Source organism: Ranitomeya variabilis, chromosome 1 (assembly GCF_051348905.1).
Source record: "Ranitomeya variabilis isolate aRanVar5 chromosome 1, aRanVar5.hap1, whole genome shotgun sequence".
Taxonomy (NCBI): Eukaryota; Metazoa; Chordata; class Amphibia; order Anura; family Dendrobatidae; genus Ranitomeya; species Ranitomeya variabilis.
Window position 1 is genome coordinate 946,930,144 of NC_135232.1, and position 16,702 is coordinate 946,946,845.

Below are 16,702 nucleotides of genomic sequence, written 5' to 3' on the forward strand. Positions count from 1 at the left end.
TGAGCTAGAGCTAGTTTGCAAAGAAGGATGGGCAAAAATTTCAGCATCTAGATATGCAAAGCTGGTCAGACTCCAAAAGACTTGTAGCAGTAATTGCAGTGAATGCTGGTCCTACAAAGTATTGACTAAGGGTGCTGAATACAAATGCATGTCACAAGCTTCAGATTAATATTTTTAAAATACATGGAAAACCGTGTATCATTACCTTTACATTGCACAAATACTTATTACTTTGTGTTGGTATATCACATAAAAACCTAATGAAATACATTTAAGTTTGTAGGTGTAACGTTATAAAATGTGGAAAAGTTCATGGGGTATGAATACATTTCAAGGCACTGTACAGTGCAAAGACTATGAGATTATATTCTCCTCCCATGGCGGGGCAGCCATTCCAGTGGTGTCGTCACGTGTTCCAAGAGCTCTCGTGTGGTTTGTTATGACATGTTTGCCCGGCGCCCAATCAGCGCTGGCAACACTGTCTTCGCCTTCGGACAAATCGAACATCAAGAGGAAGTCAGGGCTGCCGCTGCTCTCTCACTTTCTCTTGATGTTCGATTTGTCTGAAGGCGGAGACAGCGACGAAAGCGCTAATTGGGCTCCTCGATCACGTGTCATAACAACCACACGAGAAACCTAGGAACATGAATGCAGACACTGCTGGGTCGGTGCCAAAAATTTAGATCAAGAAGGGGTTGTCCTAGTAGTGGACAATCCCTTTAAGCACAGCTGCCATTCAAAAGAGTTGTTGTTTGGGCATCACTAAAAATGAATTCCCTCCTTTTTATGAAGATCCTATTGCCCTCTTATTCTTCAAAAATAAAAGGTCTAAATAAAAGTGTAATCTTAGACATCACTTTTTTAAAAGGGGTTTCTCATCCTAGACTTTAATAATGTGCTGGTTGGATATGTCTTCATTGTTTGTATTATAAGTAAGACTGTTGAGATGATAAGCCAAGGTTCAGACTCCAAATCCACTATTTTTTCCACATTGTGACTCCAACTTGGACTCCTCCATAAATAGGGAATAATTCGTCATCATAACAAATTTAATTTAGTAATATAGTAACATCCTTGAATAAATAAGGGCCTTATATTAATATATATATATATATATATATACTTGTTTAAATTCCTATAAAATTATGACATTAAATTAACCAATATTATCTGGTAATATTTTGTTTAAAGTCAGTCAGCACATTTTTACAGTCTCTGACTCCATGATTCCCGACTCAATTGCCTGTTTGTAGGAGTCTGATCAATGGAAACTCAACAAGCACCTAGAATAAAAAAGCAGTGGTTTTACCTTTTCTCTTGACACAGTCATTTCTGACCAGGTGATATGCATCACCTGGAGCCAAGATCGGTGAGACTGTGTTGCAGTTTTTACACAGTGTGGGCTAAGGAGGGTGGCTGATTTGGGGTTGAACGGGATCACTGCACTTTACCAAGTGATGCACCCTCTCTTTTTTTTCCGTTCTAAGCATTTGGAGGGAGTTTGGACACTAGGCCTGTTACAATCTACTAATGATATGCCATTAGTATATTTTGTCGGTAATACCCTTTTGTTCATATTTTATAGTATTCTAATTGTTCTCATGTTGTATTTTTGCTGCAGCAAATGGATTTAAAGCTGTACACTGCAAAAGTTGACGATTATACTGTAAGTATGTACGGTAAATGTCATGACTTATTCTCAGTACTTATAATAGTGCTTTGTCTAGTAGAGCCATGCATACATTGTTTGGCTAGAGTTATTTGCATAGTTGACAAAGCTTCTCTTTCCAGAACTGTTATGGAAAATGGCAACTCGCACAACCATGCAGAAATCGGCGATCAGAATGCATTTGCACTTACATTAAAGCTCCAATGTGGCTTCTTGCATACAAATCATTTAAAAATCAGCACCCAGCACAGCTAGAATAATTGTGTCAGAATTGTCTCACACTCTCTAAAATTCTCATGCTTGAAGAAGGAGGAGGGAACCCCGAAACGTAGCACAGGTGTGTGAACATTTTGTTCCTCCCTGCAATGTCTCAGCATATAGGAGTTTCTCCTGTGGATCTACAGCAGGGGTGCGCCACATTTTTTTTTGGTCCAAGGGCTGCATTGCCATACTAAACCAATCCCAAGTTCAGCAACAAATTTAAAGGAGTACTTATATGACTACATTACCAGAACGATCATCAGTACATTAATGCGCCACCAGATCCAATATTTGAGTATTTGAGGAGCATTTGGAGAGATTCTACTCAGTTTCTGGTGCAGAAGCTCATCAAATCCTCCTCATAAAAGTCCTCAAAAATTAGGATTTTAGATTAAGTTTTAACATTGCCATGAAGCACGTTTTGGTTTGTTACATGTGTGCAAGATCAGAAACACTGCAGCACCAGAGTTTAGCTTCATAACCACCATCAGTAAATTAATGCAGTGCCAGAACTATTATCAGTACATGAATGCAGCACCAAAACCTCGGTCAGTAAATGAATAAATCACCACGCTTAGTACAGCGATCAATTACAATCTCAAGTCAGCCCCTTATACAATTGCATTGCATAAACCTACAACAATGGTAGAGAGATACTAGGAGTTGTTTTTACCAGCCATCATCAGACTGTGGACCATACAGGAACCACAGCACTGAATCACTGATGAGAAGCAGGCAGTATCACAAATATACATTTACACCTAAGTGCCTTATAGGTGGCATCTTCTCTGATTGAATCGTTCCCATCTTTTTTGTCCCCATGAAGCCCAGAGGCTATGATGAGATTTCACGCCCAGAGCTAATCTCTCTAGACTTCCATCTACTCAGTCTTCAACAGCCCTCCCCGACACGGTGCCATTAAAAATCAAAATATTATAAGGCCCAATATATAAAAATATAAGTCTCCCAGGCTATGTGTCTGATTAAATAATTATTCTGTTTCCTACACAAAGTATCTCCCTCACACTGCTACTTTGCAAAATATCTCCACTACACTACTGCTCTGCAAAATATCCCCCCACACTGGTCATCTCCAAAATATCCCCCCACACTGGTCCTCTGCAAAATATCCCCCCACACTGGTCTTCTGCAAAATATCCCCCCACACTGGTCCTCTGCAAAATATCCCCCCACACTGGTCCTCTGCAAAATATCCCCCCACACTGGTCCTCTGCAAAATATTCCCCCACACTGTCCCTCTGCAAAATATCCCCCACATTGTCCCTCTCCATAATATCCTCCCTGCCATATACATAGCCCCTCTTCAAAATATCCCCCACATCACTCTTCTGCTTAAAGCACTTCCCACTACCTCTCATTATACTGTGCTCCTTTCACAATATTCACCCTATTATGTCCCCTCACAGTAATATCAACCCCCTCTGCTCCACAATGATGGCACATTAATCTTCGGCTCCTCTATAGAGCGCTTACCAGAGCCTGCCTTGTCTGCTGCCTCTGTGGTGTCGGTGCCAGCAGCAGTGTAGTGAGGTCAGAAGTTTGCGGACCTCATCATGACTTTGCACGTCGAGGCGGGAGCTGATGGGAGCTCTTCTGCCTCAGTCCAGGCGCTCAATTGTTCAAATGTATTCACTTCTAAAAGATGCAAATACATTTGAATATAGAAGAAAGAAACAGTCATCTCCCTGACAGCACTGTGGGCTGCAACAAATCCGGTGGCAGGCCGCATGTTGTACAGGCCTGCTCTACAGCAGTTAAGTGAAGAGAAAGTGTGAGCACTACTGTAAGAGGTGCCCAGGTAGGTTCCCACACCGTGAGATACAATAGAAAAGACCTGGCACTCAACTTAATACTGTGATGATTTTATTGTAGTACCAAAAAAACGTTTCGGTCCCTTGGACCTTCATCAGTTACTACAGAGTGGACAAAATAATATACAAGAGTAATGCGTACAAAACATATGTACAAAAACAAAAAACAAATAAAATGAAGTATATACAGAATAATATATACAATATGGTCATGGTTGAATCAATAGTCAAAATATGCAGTTAAGAGCACAAGGAAAAAGGCACAGTCATGTGGTGTGGGTGGAAAAGAGAATAAGGATAAGAAGGCGTACCGTACTAATATGTGGATGTGTTTCGTCATGTGACTGGAGGACACGAAGTGTAAACTGCATCTATAATAGAAGGAGTAATTGTCACCAATCAGCTAAGATAACGGGAGGGGGTAGCAAAAAGAGAGCTCCCTATTACCTACCAAGAGCTGGCTGTGGATTGCTGTCTAAGGAAGTTAGGTGAGGCTGTAGAAATATTTGTAAAGGCATAGTGCAATTATTAACAGCTATGTATGGCCGGGCTTACAGTCATGGTAATGCCCCAATGCCCCTTATTTGGAAGGGATGCCTAGATATCTGGTTAATATTTACCTTGAGTAGCGCATGTGTCTTAGTGTCCTCCAAACACATCCACATGTTAGTACGGTACGCCTTCTTATTAGTGATGAGCGAGTATGCTCGTTGCTTGGGTTTTCCCGAGCATGCTCGTGTGACCTCTGAGTATTTATGACTGCTCGGAGATTGTTTGCATCGCGGCAGCTCGAGTAACGAGTATATTTGCTCATCACTAGTGTTGATCCAATAAATAAACGTGTATAACAAAACATGTGTAATTGCAATAATTTTTTGGGAGAAATACCTAATTTTTTGGAACAGTTTCAAGGGTGCCAACACTTTCGGACATGACTGTGTCTAATCTCATTCTGTGATGTACTCAGTTTATTTAAACCTATTATGTGATTTACACTGTGTATGTACTTGCATCCTATCTGATACTGTGCTGAGCCCTTTATCTAAACCCTTTGCGTATATAACCCCAGCGCGTTATACACGTCATGTATCTAATCCCAGCGTGCGATAAATATCTCGTAGCTTGTAGCTATTTCCAGCTCGCCAACCACTTAGCGTATCTAATCCTAGCATGTGATATGGTGCGCATATGTAACCCCAGCCAATGATACACTGTGCAGCACCAACCAACATGATCGAATCTGTCAGCTGTCCTCGGTGACACTGTCCACATCTCTTTATCACTTTGCAGTCTCCAAAAAAATGCTTCTGTACTGTTGTCATCATCCTCCATTATCCTTTAGCAAAAACCCAGAAGAGAAAGAGGGACATAACGCACATTTGAGCAGATGCCGCCCACTTTTACTGCAGTCATTAAGCGAGCGGCAATACTCTAGATTTTCATAACAAATTTCAGCACCCGCTTCCCCCAGTGTTTAAAAGTTAAAGATATTAAACATTGTTAAAAAAAAAAAAAACATTTATACTTTATATATTTTTTTTTTTCAGTTTTTTTTAAAAAAAATTGAGGATGACACAGTCCCTTTAATTTTCAAGGAATGACTTTGCAATTTTTTGCAATTCATCTAAACATTCTTCATAACAATTTTGAGGTAATGCAAATTGCCACTATAAAAAAAAAAACCGAGACATACAGTACAGACCAAAAGTTTGGACACACCTTCTCATTTAAAGATTTTTCTGTATTTTTATGACTATGAAAATTGTACATTCACACTGAAGGCATCAAAACTATAAATTAACACATGTGGAATTATATACTTAACAAAAAAGTGTGAAACAACTGAAATTATGTCTTATATTCTAGGTTCTTAAAAGTAGTCACCTTTTGCTTTGATGACTGCTTCTAACACTCTTGGCATTCTCTTGATGAGCTGCAAGAGGTAGTCACCAGGAATGGTCTTCCAACAATCTTGAAGGAGTTCCCAGAGATGCTTAGCACTTGTTGGCCCTTTTGCCTGCACTTGTTGGCCCTTTTTAACCCTTACTAACCTCGGATGGAATAGTATGTTCGAGGTCAGTACCCCCACTTTGATGTCGGCTCCGGCGGTGAGCCCACCTCAAAAATACGACATGTCAGCTGTTTTCAACAGCTGACATGTACCCGCAATAAGCGCAGGTGGAATTGCGATCCGCCCATGCCTATTAACTAGCTAAATGCCGCTGTCAAACTCTTGACAGCGACATTCAACAAGTGCTTCCAACCATCGGGTCGGAAATGCGTGCACCGCTGACCACTTCACGTGATCGGGGTCAGTAGTGTGTCGGCATGACAACCAGAGGTCTCCTGGAGAACTATATGGTTGTTGATGCCGGATTGCTGTGAGCGCCACCCTGTGGTCAGCGCTCATAGCAGTGCTGTAATTCTGCTACATAGGGGTGATCTGAGCATCTCCTCTATGTAGCCGAGCCGGTCAGGCTATGCCAGCTTCTATTGAAGCATGGCAAAAGTAAAAAAAAAAAATTTTTTTTATAAAAATCTGAAAAAAATATAAAAGTTTAAATCGCCCCCCTTTCACCCCATTCAAAATAAAACAAAAATAAAATCAGACCTACACATATTTGGTATCGCGACGTTCAGAATTGCCCAAATGATTAATTAACAAAAGGATTAACCTGATCACTAAACGGCATTGCGAGAAAAAAATTCCAAACGCCAGAATTACGTTTTTTTGGTCACTGCGACATTGCAGTAAAATGCAATAACGGGGGTGATCAAAAGAATATATCTGCACCGAAATTGTATCATTAAAAACGTCAGCTCAGCCCGCAAAAAATAAGCCCTCACCCAACCCGAGATCACGAAAACTGGAGACGCTACAGGTATCGGAAAATTGTACAATTTTTTTTTTCAGCAAAGTTTGGAATTTTTTTTACCACTTAGATAAAAAAAAAATAACCTAAACATGTTTGGTGTCCATGAACTCGTAATGACCTGGAGAATCATAATGGCAGGTCAGTTTTAGCATTTAGTCAACCTAGAAAGCAAGCCAAACAAAAAACCAATGTGGGATTGCACTTTTTTTGCAATTTCACCGCACTTGGAATTTTTTTTCCTGATTTCTAGTACACAACATGGTAAAACCAATGGTGTCGTTGAAAAGTACATCTTGTCCTGAAAAAAAACAAGCCCTCACATGGCCATATTGACAGAAAAATAAAAAAATTATGGCTCTGGGAAGGAGGGGAGCAAAAAACGAAAACGCAAAACCGAAAAAAGCTCCGGGAGTTAAGGGGTAAAAAAAGGCATGTAGTTGCTAACAGAGGCAACTACCTGCCTGTTGTACCCAGTGTTGGACATTGACTTCTCCTGCCAGATATTCAGTTACTTCCTGTCAGCAGCTTCTCTTCCTGTTGACAGGGCGCAACTACTGGTGTCATGTTGATTGACAGCCGCCTTCCCCCAATTAGGCAGCTGTCAATCAGCATGACACCAGTAGTCCCACTTTGTTAACAGGAAGAGAAACTACTGCTCTGTTGACAGGGAGTAGCTGAATCTCTGGCAGGAGCAGTCAATGACCGGCGCTGGGTACAACAGACAGGTAATTGCCTCTGTTAGAAACTACATGACTATTTTTTTAAAGCCCTGGATATCCACCATAAAGACAGAAGGATTTGTAGACCTAAACCCTGGAGAGGTAAGCCTATTAGTGTAGGTACACATTTAAAACGTAGCCTTGTCGATGGCAGATGAGGCTACCCAATTTAATCAAACTGTGTGCAAAGCACCTCCAATTTATATGTAGTCTATTTAGCAGTAATGTAGTTCAATTCATATATTCATTGTTCATGTAGATTAGTGAGTTCAGTGGGCTGTATTTTTATACTACTGCCACAGCTTTCAATACTTTTATACACTGATATTAAAGAAAGTCAATGATAGCAGTGTAATGATTTCAGTGAATATTTTATTGTTTCTAATGTTGATGTAAGCATTATTAAACAGGTTAAAGTTTTTTTTCCTATCCTCTTTCCAGGGAACATGTACAAAATCAATTTTTGAATGCTTTTATAAAGAATTTGAAGTATTATTGGAAGAGATCAGTTTATTAGAGGAAAAGGTAGCCAAGAACTTTAGCAATACACTTCAACATATGCGGAGCTATTATCAATATGAGAGCAGTAAGATGGTAAGTATCAATAACATGTTTTACTTAATTTGTAGTTATGTGATATAATAAAATGAAGAAAAATAAGCTGCAGGGGAGTGAAGGAAAGGTGTTTAGGATCATTTATTTTCTATGCATTAAAGAACAGCTGCAGAATGGGGGACGTATGCCAGGATAAAGAGGATATATATAGTATGATGGTTCCCAGGATAAGGGACATGCATACCAGGATGAAGAACATATATACCAGGATACGGGAACATGTATATCAGCATGTTGCCCAGGATAAGGGACATACAGTGGGTACGGAAAGTATTGAGACCCCTGTAAATTTTTCACTTTGTTTCATTGCAGCCATTTTATAAATTCAAAAAAGTTCATTTTTTTCATTAATGCACCCCATCTTGTCTTGACTGAAAAAAAACAGAAATGTAGATATTTTTGCAATTTTTTTTTTTAAAAAAAGAAAAACTGAAAAATCACATGGTCATAAGTATTCAGTCCCTTTGCTCAGTATTGAGTAGAAGCACCCTTTTGAGCTAGTACAGTCATGAGTCTTCTTGCGAATGATGCAACAAGTTTTTCACACCTGGATTTGGGGATCCTCTGCTATTCTTCCTTGCAGATCCTCTCCAGTTTCGTCAGGTTGGATGGTGAACGCTGGTGGACATCCATTTTCAGGTCTCTCCAGAGATGCTCAATTGGGTTGAGTTGTTCTGAAGCCACTCCTTTGGTATTTTAGCTGTCTGCTTAGGGTCATTATCTTGTTGGAAGGTGAACCTTCGGCCAAGTCTGAGGTCCAGAGCACTCTGGAAGAGTTTTTTTCATCCAGGATATCTCTGTACTTGGCCGCATTCATGTTTCCTTCAATTGCAACCAGTCGTCCTGTCCCTGCAGCTGAAAAACACCACCATAGCATGTTGCTGCCACCACCATGTTTCACTGTTGAGATTGTATTGGGCAGGTGATGAGCAGTGCCTGGTTTTCTCCAAACATACCGCTTAGAATTATTACCAGAAAGGCCTGTCTTGATCTCATCAGATCAGAGAATCTTATTTCTCATAGTTTGGGAGTCCTTCATGAATTTTTTAGCAAACTCTATGCAGACTTTCATATATTTTGCACTGAGGAGAGGCTTCCGTCGGGCCACTGCCATAAAGGCCCGACTGATGGAGGGCTGCAGTGATAGTTGACTTTGTGGAACTTTCTCCCATCTCCCTAGTGCATCTGTGGAGCTCAGCCACAGTGATCTTGAGGTTCTTTTTTACCTCTCTCACCAAGGCTCTTCTCCCATGATTGCTCAGTTTGGTGGACGGCCAGGTCTAGGAAGACTTCTGCTGGTCCCAAACGTCTTCCATTTAAGGATTATGGAGGACACTGTGCTCTTTGGAACCTTGAGTACTGCAGACATTCTTTTGTAACCTTGGCCAGATGTGTGCCTTGACACAATTCTGTCTCTGAGCTCCTTGGCCAGTTCCTTTGACCTCATGATTCTCATTTGGTCTGAAATGCACTGTGAGCTGTGGGTCTCATATAGACAGGTGTGTGCCTTTACAAATCAAGTCCTATCAGTTTAATTTAGCACAGCTGAACTCCAATGAAGGAGTAGAACCATCTCAAGGTGGATCACAAGGAAATGGACAGCATGTGACTTAAATATGAGTGTCTGAGCAAAGGGTCTGAATACTTATGACCATGTGATATTTCATTTTTTTTTTTTAATAAATTTTCAAAACTTTCTACATTTCTGGTTTCTTTCAGTCAAGATGGGGTGCAGAGTGTACATTAATGAGAAAAAAAATAACTTTTTTTTTTAATTTACCAAATGGCTGCAATGAAAAAGAGTTACAAATTTAAAGGGGTCTGAATACTTTCCGTACCCACTGTACATACCAGGATGAGGTATCCACTGTACATATGATGTGCCAAGTACACTACTCATAAAAAGTTAAGGATTTTTGGCTTTGGTAAAATGCTTAGAAAATGTGAAAAATTCATGCCATAGTGATATTTTCTCATCTTGGTAGGGCATTTAGGTAAAAGCATGCAATGGTGATTTCCTCATCCCAAACAATTTATTGAAACAAAAACCAACACCAGTAGTGGGTATAAACCCCCCTTAACCCTTTCACGACAAGCGCCGTACATGTATGGCGCATGTCATTTCTCCCCCTTTGATGTGGGCTCCGGCGCTGAGCCCACATCTTTCCCGACACATGTCAGCTTTTTTGAACAGCTGACATTATGCCTCTAATAGCCACGGGTGGAATCGCGAACCTGTTAAATGCCGCTGTCAATCTCTGACAGTGACATTTAACTCGTGCTTCTGGGAAGTGCATGGGAAATCCTGCCCATTGGTGACCCTGTCACATGATCGCGGGTCACCGTTGGGTCGGCATGACAACTGGAGGTCTCCAGCAGACCTCTATGGTTGTCACTGCCGGATTGCTATAAGCGCTGCCGGGTGGTCAGTGCTCATAGCAAGTGAGCATTTCTGCTACGCACAGGCGATCTGATCATAGTCTGTGTGTAGCAAAGGCGATTGGACAACTGCAGATTTTAATCTCCCATGGAGATTATTTGAAGCATGCAAAAAGTAAAAACAAAAAAGTTTTTAAAAATATTGAAAAAGATTAAAAAAAATCTGAAAATTCAAATCACCCCCCTTTCGCCCCATTCAAAATAAAACCATACAAAAATCAAACATACACATATTTGGTATCCGATCGGTAAACGGCGAATACATATTTTTTAAATAACCTGAAGAAGACTCCTGGATGTTTGGAGTCAAAACGCGTTGTTTTATCCTGTAACTCCTAAATAAACAATTCTATTTCATTACCACAAGAATCTTGTGACGGAAGCGCCGACAACTATCTGGGTAATTCTCTGTCTAGTAATGTTGACCAGGAATGCCCAAACTTCTACATGCCACGTTATACTGGGATGGGCCCAGGAAGGGGAACATATAGACCAGGATGGTGAACTACATGATGGGGGAGGGCAACCCATATGTTGTATTTAAAACACTTCAAGAGCCTATAGATCAGAGTTCATAGAAGGAGGATTTGACTAGTGTTTGTGTGTAAGAATGGGCCAAAATCACACCTGAACAATGCATGCGACTAGTTTCTCCATACAGAAGGCGTCTTGAAGATGCCATCACCAACAAAGGCTTTTGTACAAACTATTAAATACATTTCTGTAAGCGTGTTCCATACTTTTTCCCTGTGTCATTTCTAATGATTTCACATAACTTAATTTATGGACATCTATGGTTTGATTTCTGTGCCTATGTGGATTGGATGGGTTGTTACCATCATCAGGTGAGAATTTCATATCAATGGTACCTTTAGAAATGTATTTACTTAGAAAATTGTTAATGTGTTAAATACTTATTTCTCCCGCTGTATATAGAATTACAACAGGAAACCTTTTCAATTATTTTATATTTTAAAGTGAACAATCCATTTAATTTACCGTATTTTGCAGATTGTAAGACACACCGGACTATAATTTGAAAAAAGGCTAAATAAATACATTTGAAAAAACTGACCGTCACATCCATACATAGACTAAGTGTGAACAGGTGCTAAACCTAGAGTCGCCAACTCCTATACATTCAAGCAAATAAGGTAGCACACTGTAGCGCTGAAACACGCAAACATGAAACATGAAAATTTAACTGCATTTTTTCAAATGTATTATTTAGCCTTCTGACCGAGCACTCCGCCTCCTAGTCACAGGTGTTTTAATTACAGCAGGTCCATTACCCCTCCACAGAGAGAGAATGGTAGTCTCACAAGAGGTTTTCATAGGCACCCATTCAGATGGAGACGTTTATTCTCAGTGAGGAAGGAAATCGTAGGACCTGATATAAGAGAGATGCCGTAATGTGGCTACCAGGTACACATAAAATTGGGCTTTTTTATGCGCTAAACGCTCTCATTTTTCATATTTCTAGTGCAGTAATGCAGTTAAATTTTCATGTTTGCGTGTTTCAGCGCTACAGTGTGCTACCTTATTTGCTTGGACACCGGACTATAAGACGCTCCCCAGATTTTGAGGAAGCAAATATTAATTTTTTTTTTTAAATAAGATGCTGGTGTCTCTTATAGTCCACTGTTGCAGTAGCTTATGGGGGGTGGGGTGACTGCGGAAGAGGGGGGTCCTAGGAGGCAGGGTTGTTGCTGCAGGAATCTGGGGGTGGCAAGAGTGGGGTGATGCTGCTTGGAAGGAGAGGGTGTTCGGTAGTGCAAGTCTGTGGAGGGCTCCAGGCTTTCAGAGAATTTCGGGAGTCTCCTCAGTTCCCATCATTTTCACTGCGATGGAATTCGGGAAATGGCTTCCAAAGTCTGAGCATGCACAGGCTGAGATATCTTGAGACAAGATCTTGGGAGTCGAGATCTCAATGTGTGCATGCGCCACCTCCAGCGGCCATTTTCCCGAAGTCAACCGCAGTGCACAGAATGGGAAGTGAGGGGACTCCCAACATTTTTTGGAAGCCCGGAGCCCACTGCAGGCTCACTCTGCCGAACACCCCCTCCTTCTAACCCGGACCCTGTAGCATCGCCCCACTCCTGTTTGCCACTGCCAGTTTCCTGCAGCAACCTTGCCTCCTTGGACCCTGCTCCACTGCATCCATCCACCCCCGAGTAAGCTATATTCGGATTTTAAGATGCACCACCCTTTTTCCCTAGAAATTTTTTGGAAAACAGTGCGTCTTATAATCCAAAAAATATGGTTTGTTATTATTAAGGAGAAACTACATATTACATACCTTATATACAGTTATATGAAAAAGTTTGGGCACCCCTATTAATCTTAAGCTTAATGTTTTATAAAAATTGTTTTTTTTGCAACAGCTATTTCAGTTTCATATATCTAATAACTGTTGGACACAGTAATGTTTTTGCCTTGAAATGAGGTTTATTGTACTAACAGAAAATGTGCAATCTGCATTCAAACAAAATTTGACAAGTGCATAAGTATGGGCACCCTTATAGTTTTCTTGTTTTAAATACTCCTACCTACTTTTTACTGACTAAAGCACTTTTTTTGTTTTTGTAACCTCATTGAGCTTTGAACTTCATAGCCAGGTGTATGCAATCATGAGAAAAGCTACTTAAAGTGGCCACTTGCAAGTTGTTCTCCTGTTTGAATCTCCTCTGAAGAGTGGCATCATGGGCTCCTCAAAACAACTGTCAAATGATCTGAAAACAAAGATTATTCAACATAGTTGTTCAGGGGAAGGATACAAAAAGCTGTCTAAGAGATTTAACCTGTCAATTTCCACTGTGAGGAACATAGTAAGGAAATGGAAGAACACAGGTACAGTTCTTGTTAAGGCCAGAAGTGGCAAGCCAAGAAAAACATCAGAAAGGCAGAGAAGAATGGTGAGATCAGTCAAGCACTTTGCACAAGGAGAAGCTGTAAGGGAGAGTGATGCAAAAGAAGCCGTTTCTGCAAGCACGCCACAAACAGAGTCGGCTGAGGTATGCAAAAGCACATTTGGAGAAGCCAATTTCTTTTTGGAAGAAGGTCCTGTGGACTGATGAAACCAAGATTGAGTTGTTTGGTCATACAAAAAGGCGCTATGCATGACGGCAAAAAAACACAGCATTCCAAGAAAAACACTTGCTACCCACAGTAAAATTTGGTGGAGGTTCCATCATGCCTTGGGGCTGTGTGGCCAATGCCGGCACCGAGAATCTTGTTAAAGTTGAGGGACGCATAAATTCCTCTCAGTATCAGCAGATTCTTGACAATAATGTTCATGAATCAGTGACAAAGTTGAAGTTACGCAGGGGATGGATCTTTCAGCACGACAATGATCCAAAACACCGCTCCAAAGCTACTCAGGCATTCATGCAGAGGAACAATTACACTGTTCTGGAATGGCCATCCCAGTCCCCAGACCTGAATATCATTGAACATCTGTGGGATCATTTGAAGAGAGCTGTCCATGCTCGGCGACCATCAAACTTAACTGAACTGGAATTGTTTTGTAAAGAGGAATGGTCAAAAATACCTTCATCCAGGATCCAGGAACTCATTAAAAGCTACAGGAAGCACTAGAGGCTGTTATTTTTGCAAAAGGAGGATCTACTAAATATTAATGTCACTTTTCTGGTGAGGTGCCCATACTTATGCACCTGTCAAATTTTGTTTGAATGCAGATTGCACATTTTCTGTTAGTACAATAAACCTCATTTCAAGGCAGAAACATTACTGTGTCCAACAGTTATTAGATACCGTATATGAAACTGAAATAGCTGTTGCAAAAAAAACAATTTTTATAAAACATTAAGCTTAAGATTAATAGGGGTGCCCAAACTTTTTCATATAACTGTAAGTCTTGTGTCCGTAAGTGAATATTATGACTTTTTTTTTATTGTAGGACACAATATTAATTTGTTCTTTACTTTTCTTTTTGTAGCCTAATACCTGTAAAAAATGTGAAGAATATGAGGAGAAATCTATTGAGGAATTTATAAAAAGCTTTGAATCAATAGCTCAAAAAATGAATGCTAAGTAATTAACAGCGTGTTTTCTCAGCAGCTGCTGCATCGGAAATGACTGTGGAGATGTCAGATTATTTATATTAAGACTGTTTATAGTGCTGTTTTCTCACTATTTTACTTTTTTATGTTGTTAACAAAAACTCTACAGAAATGTTTCAGTAAATATTTCCATTGATTGCTAAGTCTAGGTTTACGCCTTTATGAGTTCAGTCAAAAAAAAGTCCGAAAAAAAAAGTTCTGAATGACTGACTAATATTTCCAATAAAATATTGGAAAAACAATAGGTTGTATCTTATGCCATTTCTATCCATCACATGACAGATTTGGTCCTGTCATCCAGTTTTCTATTTGTTCAAGGCTAAAGCCAGATGGTGCGGCGACACCACGTCCAAAGCTCCGTCCACTCGTGGCAGGTCAATGGTTGCACAATTGTGAAACAAAAACTGACCACCGCAGTGGAAAGAGTTACAATTTCATGCGGACAGCCGCACAGCCCTGCCCTCACCGAACAGTAATATGAAAATATTAGCACAGATGTGAGCCTAGCCCTTGGTGGCTACAATTATACTCCGTTCCATCAAGTTTATGTTGTATTTAACATACTTGGTTCACTCTACTCCTCTCCCTAAAATAAGAAAACACAAACCTGAGCTATCACTTAAAGGGTTTTATCTTCCTTAAAAAAAAAATGGTTCCCTAAGGATTACATACTAATAAAGAAACAAGCTCAGACAGCAATTACTCTTTCCCTGTCCAGCACTGGCTCTCCACTGCTCTGGTCTCTGTGGTTTGGCTGCATTGAAGACATCACATTGACAGCTCACATCACCACTGCAGCTAATCACTGAGCTTTGTGGCTTTAGTGATATAGATGGTATGAGCCACCTAACATAGTGGTTGGCTGAAGTGTTGTTGTTGTGCTCCCCTAATGTGAATGCTCCACTGCAGCGAAAACACCCAGATTGAATCAGCAGTGGAGAGACCGCGTTGGACTAGGGGAGGATGAGTACTATCTAAGGCTACGTTCACATTTGCGTTGTGCGCCGCAGCGTCGGCGCCGCAGCGCACAATGCAAACAAAAACGCGGCAAAACGCACGCTAAAACGCTGCGTTTTGTGCCGCATGCGTCCTTTTTGGCCGAAAGTTGGACGCAAAAAAAATGCAACTTGAAGCGTTTCTTGCGTCCAACGCTTGCGGCCATGCGGCGCAAAACGCAGCACAACGCATGTCCATGCGTCCCCATGTTAAATATAGGGGCGCATGACGCATGCGGCGACGCTGCGGCGCCCGACGCTGCGGCGCTGACCGCAAATGTGAACGTAGCCTAAGTTGTTGTTTTACAAGTAGGCAATCCTTTAGGGACCACTTTTCTTTTAATTTGAAGGAAAACCCCTTCAAATCAGTAGGATTTGTAAGTTCTCCATTTTGGTCCATTATTAATGGATTCATCAGGCAAAGCCTTGATGCCAGTGTGAACAGAGCCTGAGATGTGAAATTTAATAATTGCTATATTAAAGAAAACTCCTGTTATACAGAACTCCTTTTATACATATCTGTTTATATCTTTGTATTTTTATATTGATTATAATAAATTATGTTTATTAACTATATTGGCTTAATGAATTGGTTTTCTAAACAATGACGAATAACTGTAAAATCTCATTTTTAATATTAAAAAGATTATACACGGTTTCTTCTCTGCATTGGGGGCTCAGAGGCGTTGTTAAATGAATGTATCAGAAAATTACCTATTGTTTATAACAGATTTGTACATGTATTATTTTTTTAATTTTGCCAATTATTTTTATTTTCATATTGTAATCTTTATTTAAAAAATAGTACTCTTGCAATTTTGACTCTTGCCTCTGGAGCTTTTTTAAACTCCTATTTACGGTCCTTTTAGGAAGAGTTTTCAGCAGACTCCATATGATCAGAGGCAGGATTACTGTCACCTTTATACACCGGAGATAACGGACAATAGCACACAGTCACAGTACTGTCACTCTCGTACAAAAAGAGGATTCCTATTAAAAAAAGTATAGATGTGCTACAAAAATAGCATAGTTCAGCATGCAGGATAAGTTAATAACTGCTACATCTGTATCCTGCACTTGTCCTATTAATTATATTGTTACATGACTATTAGTGCAAAATGACAGTACAGGCTAATATAATGTTACGCACATTAGGTTGATAAACACATAACACCAAGGATTAGACAACCTGTTCAAGCCAGTAAGTGTTCAAA

The 16,702-nt window shown here is 40.3% G+C and overlaps 1 protein-coding gene across 11 annotated transcripts in view; it reads left to right on the top strand.

Moving 5' to 3' along the window:
* The window catches only part of IL15 (interleukin 15), a 130,108-nt gene extending 114,046 nt beyond the window's left edge, over window positions 1–16,062 (top strand). For 8 of the 11 annotated variants that reach the window (XM_077279243.1, XM_077279249.1, XM_077279241.1 and 5 more), the window contains 3 exons: window positions 1,622–1,666; window positions 7,799–7,951; window positions 14,370–16,062. In XM_077279243.1, coding sequence (XP_077135358.1) covers window positions 1,622–1,666; window positions 7,799–7,951; window positions 14,370–14,468 — 297 coding nt within the window. In that variant the 3' untranslated portion in view covers window positions 14,469–16,062. The remainder of the gene's footprint in view (window positions 1–1,621; window positions 1,667–7,798; window positions 7,952–14,369) is intronic. The other 3 variants (XM_077279251.1, XM_077279250.1, XM_077279252.1) reach the window with 1 other exon arrangement.
* The last annotated feature ends 640 nt before the right edge of the window (window positions 16,063–16,702 follow it).